At 38.8% G+C, this 19441-nt stretch overlaps 1 protein-coding gene across 4 annotated transcripts in view; it reads left to right on the forward strand.

The window, feature by feature from the left end:
- GRIA1 (glutamate ionotropic receptor AMPA type subunit 1) overlaps positions 1–19441 on the forward strand; it is a 350823-nt gene that overhangs the window by 278359 nt on the left and 53023 nt on the right. For all 4 annotated transcript variants that reach the window (XM_056811492.1, XM_003339564.4, XM_001379328.4 and 1 more), the window contains 2 exons: positions 11030–11228; positions 15255–15502. In XM_056811492.1, the coding sequence (XP_056667470.1) occupies positions 11030–11228; positions 15255–15502 (447 nt within the window). The remainder of the gene's footprint in view (positions 1–11029; positions 11229–15254; positions 15503–19441) is intronic.

Here is a 19441-nt window from a genome sequence, read left to right on the forward strand (position 1 = left end):
AGCTAAGGAAACTGAGGCATGGTCCCATTGATAGTAAATCACAAAACTAATCAGAACCCATGTCTACTGATTTCAAGTCCAGTCTTCATTCCATTGTACCAAAAAATTAGAGGAAGTGAAAATCATATCAGACTTCTCAGGGAAGAATTCACAGATGAATTCTTCACAAACTAGAACTTGATATTTGGACAGAATTAGTCTATATGAAGAGAGAAAGACTCTTAGGTCATTGGGAGCCATAGTTCTTCTTCATCAAAAAGGTTTTCTAAGTGGAAAATTAAACAAGATCCTCTCTAGTAGAAATAGAATGTTATCAGAAAGTAAATCTCCCTCAGGAGAGAGATTCACCCAAAGGATATAGGAATCTCAGATATTGTATAAAAGAATCCTGCTTCTAGTAGGGATGAAACAAGATGATTCTAAGGTTCCCTTCTACTCAACAATGCTAGGATTCTACTTTCCCATGCTAAGTAGTGATGGGCATTAACCCATGCCTCCTGACAACCTAAAAATCTCTAGTTAGTTGGTGATTTAAATTTTCTATCCCTGCCTCTGATTCTGTTTTATTTAGTCCCTGACCTAAGAAGATATCAGTCACAGTCTTGCTTTTAGTGGGTGTTTTTCAAAGCACCTAGAAAACCGGGTTCATGTGTTTCTAGGTCACCTCCCCTAGTGAAAACTTTAGTTTATTGTTTAAGTAATTATTTAGTGAATGGTGCTCAGGTCGACTGAAAGAACTCCTTGTTACTCCAAAGTATCTGACTTAACAACCAGCAGGAGACCAGGAGAATCCAGCTTCTTAAATAATAATGACATTGAAACTGGAACAGAACCTAGATAATCAGCCACTTGGGGCTCTTGGGAAATGAGTTTTGCCACTTCCAAAATGGCTGCCCCCCTCCATGGTATGGTTTTCTACCTAGCCACTAGGGTCCACAAGAAATTAAATTCACCACTCTCAAAATGGTTACCCCTGCCTAGGCTTTATGTCATTGTAAGCTAACAAAAGTTCTTGGGAAATAAATTTTGCCTCATTTTATTTTGTATGTAAAGATTTGTTGATTTTCTTGCTTATTAGGGATGAATGGTGGAAAAAATGGTGCCAATGTTCTGAGCAAAGCATTTTTTGGATGGTTGAAAGTAAACACAGAGTCCTAAATAAGAGATTTAGGAGTCTGCCTTGGTGAGACCACATATGGTTTATTGTGTTGAGTTTGGGTGCCATATTTTCAGAAGCATGGTGAAATGTTGGAGTGTGTCCAAAGAAGGAGACAGATGATAGGGAAATCAGGCACACTTTTATGCTAGGATCAGTGAAAGAAACTAGGAGTGTTTCTCCTGGAAAAGGGAAGATTTAAGAACAACAGGGTAACTATCTTCAACTATTATAAAGGCTGCCATGTGGAAGAAGCCTTGTTCAGCTTGGCTCCAGAGAGCAGAGCTTAGAGTAGTAAGTGGAAATTACAAAGAGGCAGATGGAGGCTTGAAGTAAAAGGAAGACTTCCTAACAATTAGAGCTATGCAAAAGGGGAATAAGCTGCCTCAAGACAGAGCAATTTGTTTCCTCATCACTGGGATTTTCAAATCAAGGCTACATGGTCACTTTCATGGATATTATATTATAAAGGAAAGTGTAGATGTAGTGTAGGCTAGATAACCAGTACGAAGGTCACATGCAACTCTGAGTTTCCAGGATCCTATAATTATACATATTAATTATGGCAAAAGCTGTAGATAACCTATAACACTAATCAACCTCATAAAACTGCCTCCTTCAATATCTGAGTGAGTTTAAGAAGAGAAAGGAACTCATCTGGAATTGAAAGCGTTGGGAATAATTAAAGAATTAAGCTGTTTATTAGAGAAAGCAGAGAGAGAATCTGATCTTTTCCATTTCGAATAGGGATTAAATATATTCTGTCTAGCTTCCAAGGGCAGATCTAGGACCAATGTGGGGCATTTTTAGGCAAGCAGATTTCAGTTTGATCTGAGGCAGAACTAACTAATAACTAAGGCACAATAATAATGAAATGAACTGCCTTCAGTCCTGGGTTTTCTGTCATGGAAGGCCTCTAGACAAAGAATGGCTGACCAGTCCATTCTGTCAGGGGTATAGAGAGCCCAGGTATGGTTGGAGTAGATTGCCTCTAAAGTCCTTTCAACTCTGAGATTCTTTGATGCCATCTTGAAAGCAGAACATTGAGGGGGAAAATAAATGAGTATGTCGTGAGTAGGAGATAGTCAGCAAGGGAGCTGCAGGACTACATCATGCTGAGAGATTAAAGATGCCCACCTGGTGCCTGTCATGATGTCATGGGTCTAAGAGAGCAAACCCCAAACCATTAGAATTTACAGTTGTGTACGTGTATCTAATCAGATGGTCATTACCTCTCATTATTATGCAGCTTTGCTTTCAACAGTCTACATCATAGGGTTGTCACTGAAAGAAAAATATCATTTCCCACATATTGCTTACTCCCTGCTAGGATTATTTCAGTGATTCAAGAGGATCTAGTCATTTCAGTTCATTCCCAAGAGATTTCCAACAACTGACTAAAACAGATATAATTAAAGGAAAAACTTTCTGACAATTATCACGGCTGTCCAACAATGAAAAAGACTACCTCATTGAATTGAATAGACATCTTCCCATCATTGGAGGATTTCAGACAAATGCCAGATAGCTATAGCCAGGGAGGGATGATATAGAAGGGATTTCTACATATTGGGAAATTGGATTAGATCGCTTCTGAGAGAATGGATTGGCAATACCTTGTCATTATAATGAAGGTCATGATGAAAGAGCCATTTGGGAATTTTATGTCAATGTGTAGCCAAATGTTCCTGTCTCAGGAGGAAGCAAAGGAACTGCTTCTTTAGTAGTATAGGACTACTCCTTTCTCTGCCTTGCACATTTGAAATATAGCAAGACTAACGGCACCTTTTCTCCTCCCAAGAGCAGTTACTGGTAACCTAGTCATTTCCTTCCATCTTCTGCTCATGAGTGGAGGGAAATAGGTAAGGAGTGCATGAGGCCATATGTGCCAACAGCCTCCCCTGGTACCAAGCGGCAAAAAAATGCTTTAAATTGTTTTTAGTCTAAGATAAAGGGAAAAAAAAAAACCTCTATCCAGTTTAGTTTATAACTTGTTAGAAGTTGTTTTATTTTTAATTGAAAATTTTTATTTAATTAATTTTGAATATTTTTCCATGGTTACATGATTCATGTTCTTTCCCTCCCCTCTTCCCCCCCATAGCCAACATGCAATTCCACTGGGTTTTACATGTGTCATTGATCAAGACCTATTTCCATATTATTGATATTTACACTAGGGTGCATTTAGAGTCTATATCCCCAGTCGTATCTCCATCAACCCATGTGACCAAGCAGTTGTTTTTCTTATGTGTTTCTACTCCCACAGATCTTCCTCTGAATGTGGATAGTGTTCTTTCTCATAAATCCCTCAGAATTGTCCTGAATCATTGCATTGCTGTTAGTAGAGAAGTCCGTTACGTTCGATTGTACCACAGTGTATCCATCTCTGTGTACAATGTTCTCCTGGTTCTGCTCCTCTCACTCTGCATCAATTCCTGGAGGTCGTTCCAGTTCACATGGAATTCTTCCAGTTCATTATTTCTTTGAGCACAGTAGTGTTGTAAGAAGTTTATCCAAAGTGATAATTAAAACCAAAGGATTCTCTCATTTTAAGCTCAGAGCCCCCATCAAGGATCTAAATCCTAATGTTTGAGATGGAGGGGGTTTGACGTCTTTCTTCCTCTATACCAATCCTTATATTCTTTTTCTTTCTTATTTACAATTAAGGCTATAGCTTGAACCAAAAACAGTCTAATTCTATCTTACTTTCATCTAGTGTAAGTTTGGCTTTGATACTGATTAAAACAGAAAGTATAAACAGAGCTTTAAGAACAGCAAACTTTGGAACAAAAACTTATTGTCTTGGAGAGATAAAGGAAAAAAAAGAAAAGAGAGAAGAAAAATGTCACTATCATCTGTTTCAGCTGAATCAAGCAATCATAGCGTCTCTCCTCCACATGACTTAACCCTCTCATTGTTCTAGTGGCAGCTGCTGCTGTGGCACTCAGTGTTCTTTCCATTGCCTCCCCATGCCTAATTCCTCTTCTGCCACCCACCACAAAGCTCAGACTCCCAATGCTGTCTTTCCAGTTTTTAGTTCAAACTCTTGAATCAGGAGCCTATACAGCTCTCAATTGAAACTCCCAAATCAAGAGCCTCATTAAAACTCCAGGAGTTTAGACTCTCTTGAATTGGGAGCCTATTTTACCCTCATGCAACATCATGAGTTAGTTTATTCAGCTCTCATGTATATTGCTGGGTCAAGGGCCTAATTTGCTATAAATTTTGATGTTCCCTGGGCATATTCCTGTCTCTCATGACAACAAACCTAAGAGTTTTCCTTCCAATCTATGAAACTTCTCTTGTCATACCAGAATGATGCCACTGATTGCATATGAATATTAGTTTTAGAGATATAGAATCTAACCCCCATATGCATGCTTTAAAAAAAATAACCAGTTACATAGGTAATAAGTATCCAAGATGAAATTTGAACCCAGATATTTAGGATTTAGAACTAATGACATGATCCATATTTCTGGTAGTTGACTAGATAACCAGAGATCCATAAATTAGATAATCTGAGCAGTATCTAAACTGCCAAAAGCAATGACACAGTAGAATATATCCCTGTAGGATACAATTATCCTTTATGTCTTCTGCAATTCTTTAAGGTTTACCAAGAGTTTTCACCATGATATTCCTAATAAGTATTGCATTGTTATGATTCCCTTTTGCAGATGAGGAAACTAAAGCTAGAAAAAAAATCAAATTAATTGCTTGGGATCTCATGATATGTGTTGAGAAAAAAAAATCATACTTGGACCTTCTGACCCCAAGACTAAGTCTTTATAAAAGTCTTCATAATGCACTATTCATACTTCTCTTGGGTTCCACAAGATATCTCTAGAAGTGTATCAATAAGCCAAGACATACTTAGAAGAGGAATATGTAGGAGGCTGACTATCTAGAAGCTGATTCAGCAGCTGTTTGATCCAGAGAAAGAATCAAAGCTTCCCTCCTTCAGTGGAGGAGCCACATCTCAAAAAGTTTCTAAGAGCTTATGGATTTCAAGGTCCTAAATTCTTTTTGTGGATTCTAGAGATAATTAATTTTTGAAATCCTCGTTTATCCCACAGCATCTCCTTCAAATTCTGCAAGGCTAGTTGCTAAATTACTTTATTGTTGTTTTGTCATTCATTCATGTCTGACTCTTCAGGACTCCATTGACCATAGCAATGGGGTTTTTTTGGCAAGGATAGTGGAGTGGTTGAGGATCAAATGAGGTTAATAAAATGTTTACCATAGTGCCTCTCATATAGTAAACATTATACAAATGTTTGATATTATTAAAACCTGGCCTCAGACACTTAGTAGCTGTGTGACCCTGGGCAAGTCACTTAACCTCTGTTTGCCTTAGTTTCCTTATCTGCAAAATTGGAATAATAATAGCATCTCCTTCCCCAGGGTTGTTTTGAGAATTAAATGAGATAATTATTCTAAAGTGCTTAGCACAATGCCTGACACAGTGAGAGTACTATATAAATATTATTATTCTAAAGTGCTTAGTAGAGAGCCTAGCACATAGTAAACACTATAAAATATTAGCTATTACACCAGTTTCCTTATTTGTAAAACTGGGAGAATAATAGCAACTACCTCCCAGGGTTGTTATGAGGATCAAATGAAATAATAATTGTGAAATGGTTAGCACAGTGCCTAACACAATAAAGTACTATATAAATATTAGTTATTATTATTACTAAGCTCTTAGCATGGTTCTTGGAACATGGCAAGCCCTCTATCAATGTTCATCATTATCATTCTCTAGCCAAACTAGAAAAGTCTTTCCAGTGAACATGGCCCTCACTGCACTCCCTCATACCCTTGTATCCCCAGTTCTTTGTGCTTGGAATTTGAATCCCCTACCACCTTCCCTGTTGAATTCTGCCTCATCCTTTAAAACCCATCACCAATATTACTTATTCCATGAAGTCGTTCCCTATCCCTCTGGAACTTCTCATAGCACTTTTATTTCATCAGTCCATACATATTTGTTAAGTTCACCCTGTGTGCATTGTATTAAATGCTTGGGATACAAAGAAACTCAAAAGACAGATGTTTCCTTTCAAGCTCTCACAGTCAAATGGGGAAGAGACAACATGCAAATAGCTATACCCAACAAGCTACAAACAGGATCATTCTGGGAGGAAAGCTCTAGAAGTAAGAGGGATTAGGACTGGCTTCCTGTAGAAGGTGGGTTTTCAGCTGGGACTTGAAGGAAGCCAGGAGACAGATGAGGAGGGAGAGAATGTCAAGCATGTGGGCAGCCAATGAACACGCCCAGAGTTGGAAAATGGAATGTTTTGCTCAAGAGTTTAGCAACTAGCTAATGTATATTGTTTTATTTTATGTTTTCTTTATCTGTACATATGTCTTATCCTTCTTCTTCCCCATAGAGGCCAAATAAAATGGTGGAATAGTGAGCTTGGTGTCAGGAAGACTGGGTTCAAATCTTATATCAGACACTTAAAGCCATGTTACCCTAAGCAAGTCCCAGCATCAGTTTCCCTGCCTATAAAATGGGACTAATAATAGCCCCTACCTCACAGGATTGCTGTGAGGAACACAAGAGATGTCCATGAAATGTTCTGCAAACCTTAAACTCTAGGTTTAACTATTATTAAATTAATTATTATTAAAGATAGTAAAGGCAGAGATTCTGAATTATCTAAACTTCATATCACAGACATACACAAAGTCTGCATATACATAGTACCTAGCACAGTTCTGTACACAAAGCTGACTTCGTATTTATTGATATGAATGAAATTGAATCCCCAATTTACAGATGCTCCAGAGGGAACTAAAGTCACTCAACTAGTCAGTGCAAGAGCTGGGACTCAAAGTCAAATGTCCCAACTCCTAGAGCTTCCCATCACCCCTCAACCCTGGAAAATAATGTTGGGGGTGTTATTTCATCTGAGCCAGCATTGAACTAAAAGCTTCAAAGTGGCATCTGGTGAATGAGATGCAAATGATGCTCCCAATCTGTGTCAGGGTTAGAAGAACACCTCCCAATGGCCCTTGGATAAAGCCACAGATAACACTTGCAGGATTTTTCCGCTGTAGAATTTCTCTGAAAGGTCTCCATTAAGTATAAGGAGATGCAGGAATACAACACACTAGACAAATGGTATTAGAAACCCCACAGATAAATATTAATAAAAGACAAATCCAGGGAGAGCAGAGAGGCAGTCTTAGGTTCCCTCTCCACTGAATTTTCAGGGAAGGCATTCAGTTTCCTTTTAAGGTAATTAAAGCATGGGTAATTAAGCATGGCAGAGTAGAAAGGATTTGGGGTATAGAAACAGGAGACTTGAGTTCAAGGGTCAATTCTGACCCTATCTCCATTTTATAGAGTGAGTCAGACTACTTTTTGTTTCTGGGTTTAATGTTCTGACATTCTGGGTTCTAAAGTCTTCTACAGCTCTGAATTCTGCATTCTAAGGTCCCTTTCAGCACAAATATAACTGTGTTGTATGTTTCAAGACCCTTCCAGCTCTGATCTTCTTTTCCATGTCTATGACTGTTGCTTACGTCCGACCCTGCATATCTTCATTGGTGCAGGCTTAAAATACATCACCTTGCCCAGACAGCCTGCGAAGGAAGAATTAACCTATGTTTGAAGCATTTAGAAATGAAAGGACAAATCTATTATAGAAGCTTTACTGAAGGAGATATTTTTCTTTTCCTAGCATAGCACAGACCCAGCGTATGGTTATCACATTTGCCAAAGAGATATGGAATAAAATGTCTCCTGCTATGGTTACAAGAGTGTACTCTTGTGCAGTTTGTGGGAGCCTCCTCAGTTTGTGAAGAATTCTTCCTTCCCCCAAAAGAGCAGTAGCATTGCCAAGATGGGCCCTAATTTGGAATTTCCTCCCAATGTGCTTCTTCCTTCTAGCTCACCCATCTGGGTGGCCTTTTCAGAAAAGGGCAGAGCTAGCAGACGGCTGTCAACAGCAGCAGGACAGCCAGAAGGCATACTTAGATTATTTCTGGATATCATAAAACAGAAGATAGTGTGAGTGTGTGTGTGTGTGTATATATATGTGTGTGTTTATATGTGTATGACTGTGTATATAGCTATATAAGTATGGTATACAGGTGTGTATATCTTTCTGTGTAATGTTTATGTGTCATATATTTGTGTTGGCAGGCATATATTCATATTATATATGCTTGTATGTAGTGGTATGTATTCATATGTGTATTGATCATTTGCTCCTTCTCTGCTATTTGTAAACATGTCCAGATCTTCCTCTAGTCCTGACCTTCTCTTGATCCTTCAATATCCTCCAGTTGTCATCTTATAGCTCTAAAAAACAACCCCCCCATAAAAATATCTATACTCATTTCCTCCTCTTTGTCACCTCTCATTTCTCAGTTCTTTGCAAACTGACTTCCAGCTTCATCTCTCAACTGAAGCTACTCTCTCCAGGGTAACCAATGATTTCTTAATTGCACAATCTGATGGTTCTTTCGCAGTCCTCATTCTTGAACTCTGCAGCATTTCACACTATTGGACATCTTCTCCTCCCACACATACTCTCTCATCCCTGGGTTTTCATGATAGTAGCTCTCTTCCTGCTCTCTTCCTGCTTCCCAGGGTTCTTTTTTTGGTTTCTTTTGATAAACCATAATTCATTTCTCTCTCTCTCTCTCTCTCTCTATCTCTCTCTCTCTCTCTCTCTCTCTCTCTCTCTCTCTCTCTCTCTCTCTCTCTCTCCTTCCTTCCCTCCCACCCCTCTTTCTCTTTCTGTGTCTGCCTCTCTCTCTCTCTCTCTCTCTCTCTCTCTCTCTCTCTCTCTCTCTCTCTCTCTCTCTCTCTCTCTCTCTCTCTCTCTCTCTCTCTCTCTCTCTCTCCCCTGTACTTTCTCTCCCATGGGTTCATCTACCACCTCTATGCAGATAGTACTGAGATTTATCCATCCAAACCCAATGTCTCCTCTCAATCCTAGCATAATCACCAACTATCTGGTAATTCCATTAGAACCCTATATCGAAAACTCTTAATGTCTAAAATAGAACTCATTATATCTCTTCTCAAATACCCTCCTGTTCCTAATTTCCATATTCCTTTGAAGATACCACCATAGATAGTTCTAGTCCCCCGGGTTTTAAACCTTGGGATTATATACTTTACTTTATCTACCACCATATCAAATCAGTTGCCAGGCCATGTTGATTTGACCTCCACACCATTTCTCACATCCATCCCTTTCTCTCTGCTTAAACAAGCCAACACCTTAGCTCCCACTCCGTCTTGACTTGCCCATTGCAATAACCTCCTAGTTGGTCGCCCAGCCTACATTCTTTCCCCTCTCCAATCCATCCTCCACACAGCAGCTAAAGTGGACTCTTAAAGCAAAAGTTCGATCTTGTCACTTCCATGCAAAAGATGCTCCAGTGCCTTCTTTTCACCTCCAGAGTAAAAGTGAAACTTCTCTTTTTGACCTTTAAAGTTGTTCCTTCAGCCTTTGGCTCAAAAAGATGGACATTTTACTGTACTCTACATTCCAGCCAAAATAACCCCTTGTTGTTTCCTATATGTGTATTCCCTCTCCTTGCCTTTGCTCTGACTGTGCCCCAGGTCTGTAATGTCATCCTTCCACCCCCATCCTGCCTTATAAAATCCCTAGGGCACCTCAAAGTCCAGTGTAAGTGCTAACTCCTACAGGAAGCCCATCCAAATCCCCACTCCTACGCTCTAGTTCCTGCAGTCTAGAGAGTATGTTGTATTTGTTTTTTCCCCAATACAATGTAAGTTTCTAGAGTGCAAGGACCATTGTGTTTTCATTTTTATATCCCCAGTGCTTAACCTAGTATCTGACACATAGTAAATGCTTAATAAGTTTTTATTGAATAAATGCATGCAAAGGTGTGAGATCACTAGGATGAACATAAACAAGTCACATCCCTTTGTAAGTATCAGTGTCCTCCTATGTAAAAAGAAGGGGCTGGAAAAGATAAATCCTAAGGTTTCTTATCAGATATAAAATTATATGATTCTCTTTGTACAGCTATATATTTCCTAAGGCTATTGGGTTCAGTCATTTCAGACTTGTTCAACTCTTTGTGACCAAATTTTGTATTTTCTTAGCAAAGATACTGGAGTAGTTTGCCATTTCTTTCTTCAGCTTATATAAAAAATGAGGAAACTGAGGCAAATAAGGTCAAGTGACTTGCCAAGTGACACCAAGCTAAGTGAGTATCTGAAGTCAGATTTGAACTCAGATTTTCCTCCCAGTTTTTCCTTCCAGGGTTCTGTCTACTTTGTGACCTAGCTGCCCCTTATATATTTGCCTAATAGGAACTCATAGTCATTTCTCATTTTAATATTTTTGAAACACTCTTGCTATAACAACATCCTGATACAAAGAAAAGTAGTATTGCTATCCCTGTTTGTAAATGAAAAGAGGATCCTAGAAGTTGTGGCTTCTTCAAGGTCACAATAAATAATAAGCACTGGAGCCAATATTCAAACCTAGAATCCTTGATTCCAAGTCTGTCACTCTTTTTTCATTATACCGCTCTGCCCCTGTATATTTGTACTTTAGAAGAATTGGTGTGCATTTCTCTAAAAGTGTTTGGACAGTTATATATTTACATGCAAATGGGTAAGAGCCTAGTTGTATGTGGACAAGTAAATATATGGCACAGATGTGTACATGCTTTGTCACTTGAGGGGACCACCAGGGCCCCAGATGTTCTCTTCTGTTATGAGGAAATTCACTCTCATCTTTGGATCCTCCCATCCTTCCTAACTGTGGATGAAACTCATGCAGTCTCCTGACTATCACAATGATAACAGAGCATCAGTTGAATCTCCTGCCTTTGTTTCTTATTCCTTTTCCTTTTGGTGTATAGGTCTCTGTCTGGCCGAATTGTTGGTGGCGTCTGGTGGTTCTTCACCTTGATCATCATCTCCTCATACACGGCTAACCTGGCAGCCTTCCTGACTGTGGAAAGGATGGTGTCTCCTATTGAAAGTGCTGAAGACCTGGCCAAACAAACCGAGATTGCTTATGGGACGCTGGAGGCAGGATCAACTAAAGAATTCTTTAGGGTAGGGGAAACCAGGAAGTCATTTTTCACTAAAGGGGGGAGAAAGAAATGTATAATAGAAATAATATTATCACCACCATTAATAATATAACTAACAAATATGCAAGTGGGCACCATAGGTGCTATGTATGTTGTACAAAAAGGATAGTGGACTAATTCAGTGAATCCATGCCCATAAAACAGAAAGCAACCTCCCCTTCCTTCAGATTACTGAAGGATCTACGGGACATTTTGCAGAATCATAGAACTGCCCTCTTAGAATTTAGAGATGGAATCCAGGGTCAACCAGGAATTGAACACTAATCCAAAGTGGCTTTCTTGCTTCTCAGATACAAATTCTGATTGGTGAGTTGGGAATGCCCTGGGGCAAAGGGGTTAGTATTACATGGTGGATATGATTCCATGTCCCTTTTGGAAGCCTGAACTGTAACTAATTTGTTATGACCTTGGGCAAATTACTTTCCATCTCTGAACTTCAATTTCCTCATTTGTAAGATGAAGAGGAGTAAAGGATATCCAGGTTTACTATCAGCCTGACATTCAAGTCCTTTCCAGCTCATTGTTCTAAGATCTCATCCAGCTTTGGTCTCCTAGGTCTCCCTACCTTTGCTAAGATTCTATGATTTGGTCAGATTTCCCTCCTCTTCTCTGGCCTGTTTCTGATCCCTGCTTTTTGACATGGTGTTCCCCTGCCCACTTACTACCAGTCAGAGTTTTTGTTTGCACCCTCACCTAGCTTTAAAGTTTCCAGTTTCCTCCATTCCTGACCCTCTCCTAAAATACAACATTTATTTCCCCTCTGTTCATTTTTAAAGTTACCTTCTGGTTATTTATGGACCATAATGGTACTTTTTCATCCTGTTTTTGTGGTTTCATGCAAATTGATCTCCCCTAATCCCTTTCTACATGTTTCTTTCTCTAATCTCTGTGTCATTTTAGTTAACCTTTCTAAACCACAGAGAACAAAATCTTGGAGTGATTCCTGGGGGGTGGATTCCACAGTCATTACAGCTTTCATAATGAAAACAATGAAGAGAATACAATTGAGTCTTAGTTTAAATCAGTCCACAGGGGCAAGTATCAGGGCCTGGAAAAGAGGCCCAAGGAGACTAATGTTCTCAGAAATTCTACACCATAGCAAGGCTTCTATCCTGAGACGCCTATGTAATAAGTGAGAAAGAAACATTGAATTAAGGAAGTATAGCAGAAAGAGCCCTGAACCAGGGATCAAAAAATCTGTGTTTTAATTCTGGCTTGACCGCTATTAAATTATTGAGTCTATGACAAACAAATCACTTTCCCTTTCTGATCCTATTTGGTCATCTGTAAAATAAAGAGGATGAACTAGATTATTTCTAAGGGTTCTTCTACAGCTCTAAAATATTACAGCTGGGTGACCACGTCAGGACAAAAAGGTAAAAGTCTCTGACTCTCATTAGGTAGATGGAGGGAGGATTCCACAACATATGCCTCTTGCTTAGGTGCTCAAATGGCCGGATGATGCAGTGGGAAATGAAATGAGTGTCTGAACATAGTAGGCTCTTAGTTAATATTTGTTGAATTGAATCAGAAGTAATGGTTTCAAATGCCAGCTCTGATCCTCCAGCTATGTGTCCTTAGGAAGGCTGAGTTACCTTTGTGGAACTCATTTTCATTATCTGTAAAGTGGGGGTGGTCATCCTTCTTTGTCTACTTCCTAGGGAGGTTTTTAGGATGAAATGAAAAAATAGACGAGGAAGTGTTTGCAAACTATATATTACTATATAAATGGAGAAACAGTTATAGGCCATATTTTGGTCTTGTATGAGACAGATTGAGTTCTGAGCAGAGGGAGGGAAGAGTGGCCCATTTTTAAACCAATATGACATTCTGAATTCTGCTCCCTGTGGTTATGATATACAGCCTAAATTAGTTACATCACCTTACATTGGTTGATTAATTAGGATATGTGAAAAACTTTAGGAGTCTAGATGAAAGGAGTTATCCAGGAACAAATATACTCCAAGCATTTATCAGCACACCTGCCACACATCATCCTTTGGTATTCATTGGCCACAATGATGGGAACTTTGGTTCTTAGGATAGGACATTGGTGTAAAACAGTATAACCATATTTATTTCCTATATATTTCTGTTCATATGTCTTTTCAGTTCTACCAAAAAAAACTGTCTTTTTCTCTAATGATCTTATCATGCCAAATGAAATTCCATCTCCCATTCTTTATACTATGTTTTCTCTTCTCTTGATATTCCTTGCACCATCTAAATATTTGACCATAGTTTAATTTGCATATTTCTCTTTTATTTATGAGAATATCATTTTTAAAATATAAATGGTGATGGCAGACATTCTTACCACCTCTACTTAAGCTTATAGTTAGTAAAAGCTTCAATTTTTTTAAAAAAATAAGCTGCTGTCTAAACCTATCCCCCCCATCCAAACCCCAGGCAACTGATTTTTTTTAACCAAAGTACAAGACCTTACATTCATCTCTATTAAAATTCATCTTGTTAAATTTGGCCCATCAGTATAGCCTGTCAAAAAAAATTATCTCATTTCATTCTCCAAGGTGTTAACTGCACACCTCTCCCCCTCTCAGTTCAGTGTCATCTGAACATTTAAGCATGCTATCTATGTATATCCTAGCATAGGCTTTTGTTATCTGCTGCCCAGAAAATCCTATCATAGAAGCCTCCTAACTGGGTTCCCTACCCCCAGTGTCTTCTCTTCCTAGCCACAGAAAACGTAATTATAGAGCTAGAAGGAAATTATTCCCAGTCATCTAATCCGGCATGTCCGTGAAAAGAATCCATTCCAATTCCCATTGCCCCTTTGGTCAGCTTTCCTGGTCAGAAGGTTTTCTGAATGTCATGCCTAAATTTCCTTTTTTCTAACATCTATAAATTGTTCCTAGTTTTATTCTGTGGGCTAAGAAGAATATACTTAATTCCTCTTCCACATGACAACCCTTCAGTCACATGAAGAGAATTGTCATCCCCATTGAGTCTTTTCTTCTCTGAGCTCAACATCCTCCCTTTTCTGGACAAGTCACTTGACCTCTATCTGCCTCAATTTTCACCACTGTAAAAGAAGGATGATAATAATAGCCCCTACCTCCCAAGGCGATTGTGGGGATAAAGGTATTTGTAAAGTGCTTAGCAAAGTGCCTGGTAAATAGTAGGCACTTAATAAATGTGTGTTTCCTTTAGTCCTCCAATTTATTGAGGAGGAATGAGAGAGGTGAGCAAACTTGACTATAGTCTCATAACTAGCAGATGGTAGGGCTGGTATTCAGACCCCAAACTTTTGAAGCTAAATTTATTAAACTTTCAACTATACCCCACAGCCATTCATGGGTATATTCCAGGGGCAGTATGTAGATCAATCTGGTTGGAGGGGACGATTTAGAAGGAAAGTTGAAAATTAATTATCAGTTTTCTTAAGTACTAATTTTCACTCTTAGGTTAAAGCCTACTCTATCCTAGAAAATTGGGTGTTTATAGAAGGAATCAAACTAAGTGAAACTTAGTGGGCTGGCATATTTGAATAATGATGTGATGTCTTTTGTTACAGTTGTCTAACCCTAAGAATATCGGAAGGTGGAATCAATAAGTCAACAAGCATTTAGCAGATATTTGCTATGAGTATGTGACCCTAAAACTAAAATGAAACAGTCCCTTCTCATAAGGATCTTACATAATATCAGAATGGAGTAATAATAATAATACTAATAATAATACTTACATTTATATAGTGCTTTAAAATGTACAGAAAACCATTTTAGAAGTGAAAAAAGTAAAGCTAAAGAAGTTAGGCAACTTGCTTATGGTTATATGTATATGCCAATTTTTTGGTATCAATTAGGGTTTCTTATTTTTCAATCACCCATAATTTATTTCTTCCTGTGCTGATTATACTGATGACAGTGTGATCAAGCCTTGCTCAGTAATTCACTAATGTGTGTGCCTGCTGCAGGACTCCAACCAGTGAGCGCTAAAAGGTGACTGTGTTTCTGTCCCACGCCAGAGGTCAAAGATTGCTGTCTTTGAGAAGATGTGGACATATATGAAGTCAGCTGAGCCCTCGGTTTTTGTGAGAACCACAGAGGAGGGCATGATCCGGGTGAGGAAGTCCAAAGGCAAGTATGCCTACCTGCTGGAGTCTACGATGAATGAATACATTGAGCAGCGGAAGCCCTGTGACACCATGAAGGTGGGAGGTAACTTGGATTCTAAAGGCTACGGCATTGCGACACCCAAGGGGTCAGCTCTGAGGTAAGTTGCTTGGATTTTCAGATAATTGCCATCCTCCCTGAGGCTATAACTTACTCTGTCCTCACAGCTCCCTCTCCTGATGAACCCGAGGCCCCAGGGGCCCTTTGTCAAGGAAAGACCAAGAAGTTCAACTCCTGGAGATGACCATAAGAAAACGGAGCCAAGATCTTCGGTCCTGAGCTTTGAGACTGGGTCCCCAAAGGATCCATTGGCTTTATTCCTAGCTGTCACGTGCCACCCCTACCCAAGTGTGTCACACGTCATCAGTGTCCCTTAACAGAATGTCATTTCACCCCGCCATCACCACTACCCTGCATACGGTGTTCTTGAGTCCAAGTAGTGAGTGGTGTTTGCCTTGAAAGAAACCTAACCATCTAGCACCACTGATTTAGCTCTGACTCACAAGAATTAGGCCACTGAAACCGAAAATTAGTAGTTGACAAATAGCTTTCTCCAGCACTAATTTCTTTAGCAAGACTTTTAATGGACACAAAGTGCCTCATGGAGAAAATGAAGTGGTGTTTACATTTGGACAACCACCAGGCATTTTTAACAGCCTTGCCAATCACCAAGTATCCCATACTGAAGGAGCACTTTATAATTTATAAGGTGTCTCCATTACAACCTTGTGAGAAAAGGACTATACCGCTTACTATCTCCATTTTACAAATGAGAGAACTGAAGCTCTGAGTGGGGAATTGACTTAACCCAAGGTCACATATACACAGGGAAAAAAAAAACAACAACCAGAATTTGAACCCAGGTCTACTGGTTCCTGTTCTTTCTGTCATGTGCTACCTGCCTGCATACTGTTGAATGGTAATCATACCTATAGAAACCAGGAACTGGATGCCATAATAAGATGGAGCATTGACATGGCAAAGGAGTTAATCACAGGAAGCCGGATGGGCTGGCATTAATCAATTATGCATTATGCAAGTAGGTGTTTTTATTTATTTATTTGTTAAACCCTTGCCTTCTTTCTTAGAATCAATACTGTGTATTTTTCTAAGCCAGAACAGCGGTAAGGGCTAGACAATGGGGGTTAAGTGACTTGCCCAGGGTCACACAGCTAGGAAGTGTCTGAGGTCAGATTTGAACCCAGGACCTCCTGTCTCTAGGCCTGACTCAATCCACTGAGTCACTCAGCTGCCCCCCCTCCAGAGGGTGTTTTTAGAGATACCATGGACAGCACTCAATAGAGAAGGGAATTGATCCCCATTTACTTTAAGGCAAACAAGATTTGGGAAGTACCTGTTCTGCAACCAACACTATGCTAGACATTTTAAGGAAAGACAGTATTAATAAGTCATATGTACATTGTATAGTTAGAAAGCACTTTATATCCATTATCTCATTTGATCATCTTAACAGCTCTGAAGCATCTGAGGTCCAACAGGATTTCTTATTATATTATTATTATATATTCTTATTTTTATAAGAACTGAAGATCAGTTCCTTTGGTTCCAAGAGTAACACTAGACTAATACATGTAGATTAGTTTACTATCTAATGTTCTTTGCATTCTATCATGTTATTTTTCTAAGATATTCTCCCTGACCTTAAGGAAATCTAAGAAGCCAAGGGTAACCTAGAGAGAGAAAACCAGAAAAGTGCCTAATTAAGCCCCCAAATTTGTGGAATAGGCTGTGAGGTCAACAAGCTAGGGAGAGGTTGCAACTAGGGGTACCTGAAAATCCCTCAGGTTATAGATGATTTGGGGGGAATTAGAGGTACACTGGAGCTAGCATTCTGTAAATCAGGAATAGAGTGAATAATTCCAGACTTATAGATATGAATCTAGGTTTTGTCTACTTTCTCTGGCTTCTTTTTGAAGTTCATCTATAAGATTACAGTAAAAAACTAAGAAATCAGAAATGTCCTCAAGAGCCCCAAAGTCTTTCAGCTAGTCATTCAGGGTCAGTCCTCATAATGGAAGTGACTTGTCCTCAAGAAGTTATGGCATTGCAGTCACTAGATCTGAAGGAGAACTTATAGCATAGACTGTCAGAGCTGGAAGGGACCTTAGTTTGGAGAGCCTGGACCATCTGAGCTGTAGCAAAAAACACAGAATATAAGAACTCTGAGGAATATCAGACATAGACTATTAAGAGCTGAAGGACTTCTTAGCCTTTCTTCTCAGGTACATTCCATTCCCTTGGACAGAGATTCTTAGGCTTCTGAGAATCATTCCTCTGTTTCACCCATCTCCTACAGGTGGGCAAGTAGTCTTAGAAGACTGGTGGTCGAAGTCAAAACTATTTTTCCTGCTTTATTAGATATGTGACCTTGGGAAAATGATTTAACCTCTCTTGACCTGTTCTCCACATCTGTAAAATGGGGCTAATTAATTTGTTTCAGGTGAAGGCCTTACTAAACCTTTAAAAAATGTTACTAATAGATTGTTTTACTGATTCTTTTTATTGGTCTCTTCACTATTTTGCTTTATTGACCTCTTCTTGACCTAGGATCAGAAATTTTCCACTTAACTGGTTGGTGTTTCTTTGAAGTCAACACTGCCTGTCTGTCTGTCTGTCCATAAATTAGTGAGATTGTAGACCGAAGAAACTTAGGAGTACATTTTGGTTTCCTTTTTATTAATAGGTAAAAACCAACTTTAGCTAATGTTAGCAACCAGGGAAAAACTGTTAGCAAATTCACCAGTTTGGTGACAATTCTCTTGTCAACTAAACATCTGCTTGTTTAAATCTGTTCTCTCTGGTTATAATGATTGCTGACTGTCAGAGAAATTGAATGTCACAACCAGATGAAAATTTGTTTGAATTTCAAAAATAGGTGTGAATTATACACATCTTCCATTTCTTATCCTTTATCCAATCTTATTTCATATTGAAAGTTTGCCAAATGCCACAGTTGATACCTATGGTTAATAAATAATTATTCTTCATAATTTAACTACTAAAACACACCTAACAAATAGATTTGCTAAAAGTTGGACCTTGTTAAGAACATTAGTTCAAGTTTGAGTAGTTACGATAGGGGTCCCATAATCTATAATGTCTTCTGCACTCCCCAGGGTTAAAATATGGTAAGTTGTCCATTGTCTGTGTTATACATTGCCAAATGGATGGGCCAAAGTGATAAGAATGTATTGTAGACTTATTTCTCCAAATGATGAACCCAAAGAAAAAGTTTTCTTCAAAGGAGGTCTAGGACACACTTTTATGTGGTTTAGATTGGTCACTATCTACTGTGATACTTCTTAACCTCCTTCATTCCTAAGTTAGTTATTATGGTCTAGTGACTCAATAGGCTTATAGTATGACCTTTTGGGTTCAATTCTCCAAATATTTTTACATGCCTGAAATCCTAGATTAGAAGATTTGGACATAAAAGAGAATGAAAGTATTGGAAAATTAGGATATATGACAAGAATCTTGGCTGGGAAGGAACTTTAAAGATTAATTCCACTTCTCATTTTAGACAGGGAGAGAGACCTAGAAACACAAAATTACTTTCCCTAGGTCATAGAGTTAGTAACAGAGCCTACATCTGATGGATCATGTTCCAGCAATTTTGACAACACACTACATCTCTGTTTAGATTCAGTCCCACTAGCATGTGTTGGTTTAGATATTATGATGACTAGAACATAAATATAGGACACAGTTTCTATCTTCAATAACCTTGTACCTGGCTAAATTCTAACCAATTAGAAAGTAAATCAGGACAATTCAGAGCCTGAGTTGAATGTGATTTAGTCTATCTTCTGGAAAACTTCCAGTAACAGTGAACTCACTACCTATTGAGTTAGCTTATTCTGTTGTTGAGCGACTCCAATTTTTTGAAGGCTCTTCTTTACAGTGAACCAAAAATGTACACCTCTGTAACCTCCCCCAAGCAACCTTTGAGCCTATATAAGAAAGAGAAACATTGCATGATACAGTACATAAATTCTGTAACATGTCAGGAAAGAGG

This window comes from Monodelphis domestica, chromosome 1, assembly GCF_027887165.1.
Source record: "Monodelphis domestica isolate mMonDom1 chromosome 1, mMonDom1.pri, whole genome shotgun sequence".
Lineage (NCBI taxonomy): Eukaryota > Metazoa > Chordata > Mammalia > Didelphimorphia > Didelphidae > Monodelphis > Monodelphis domestica.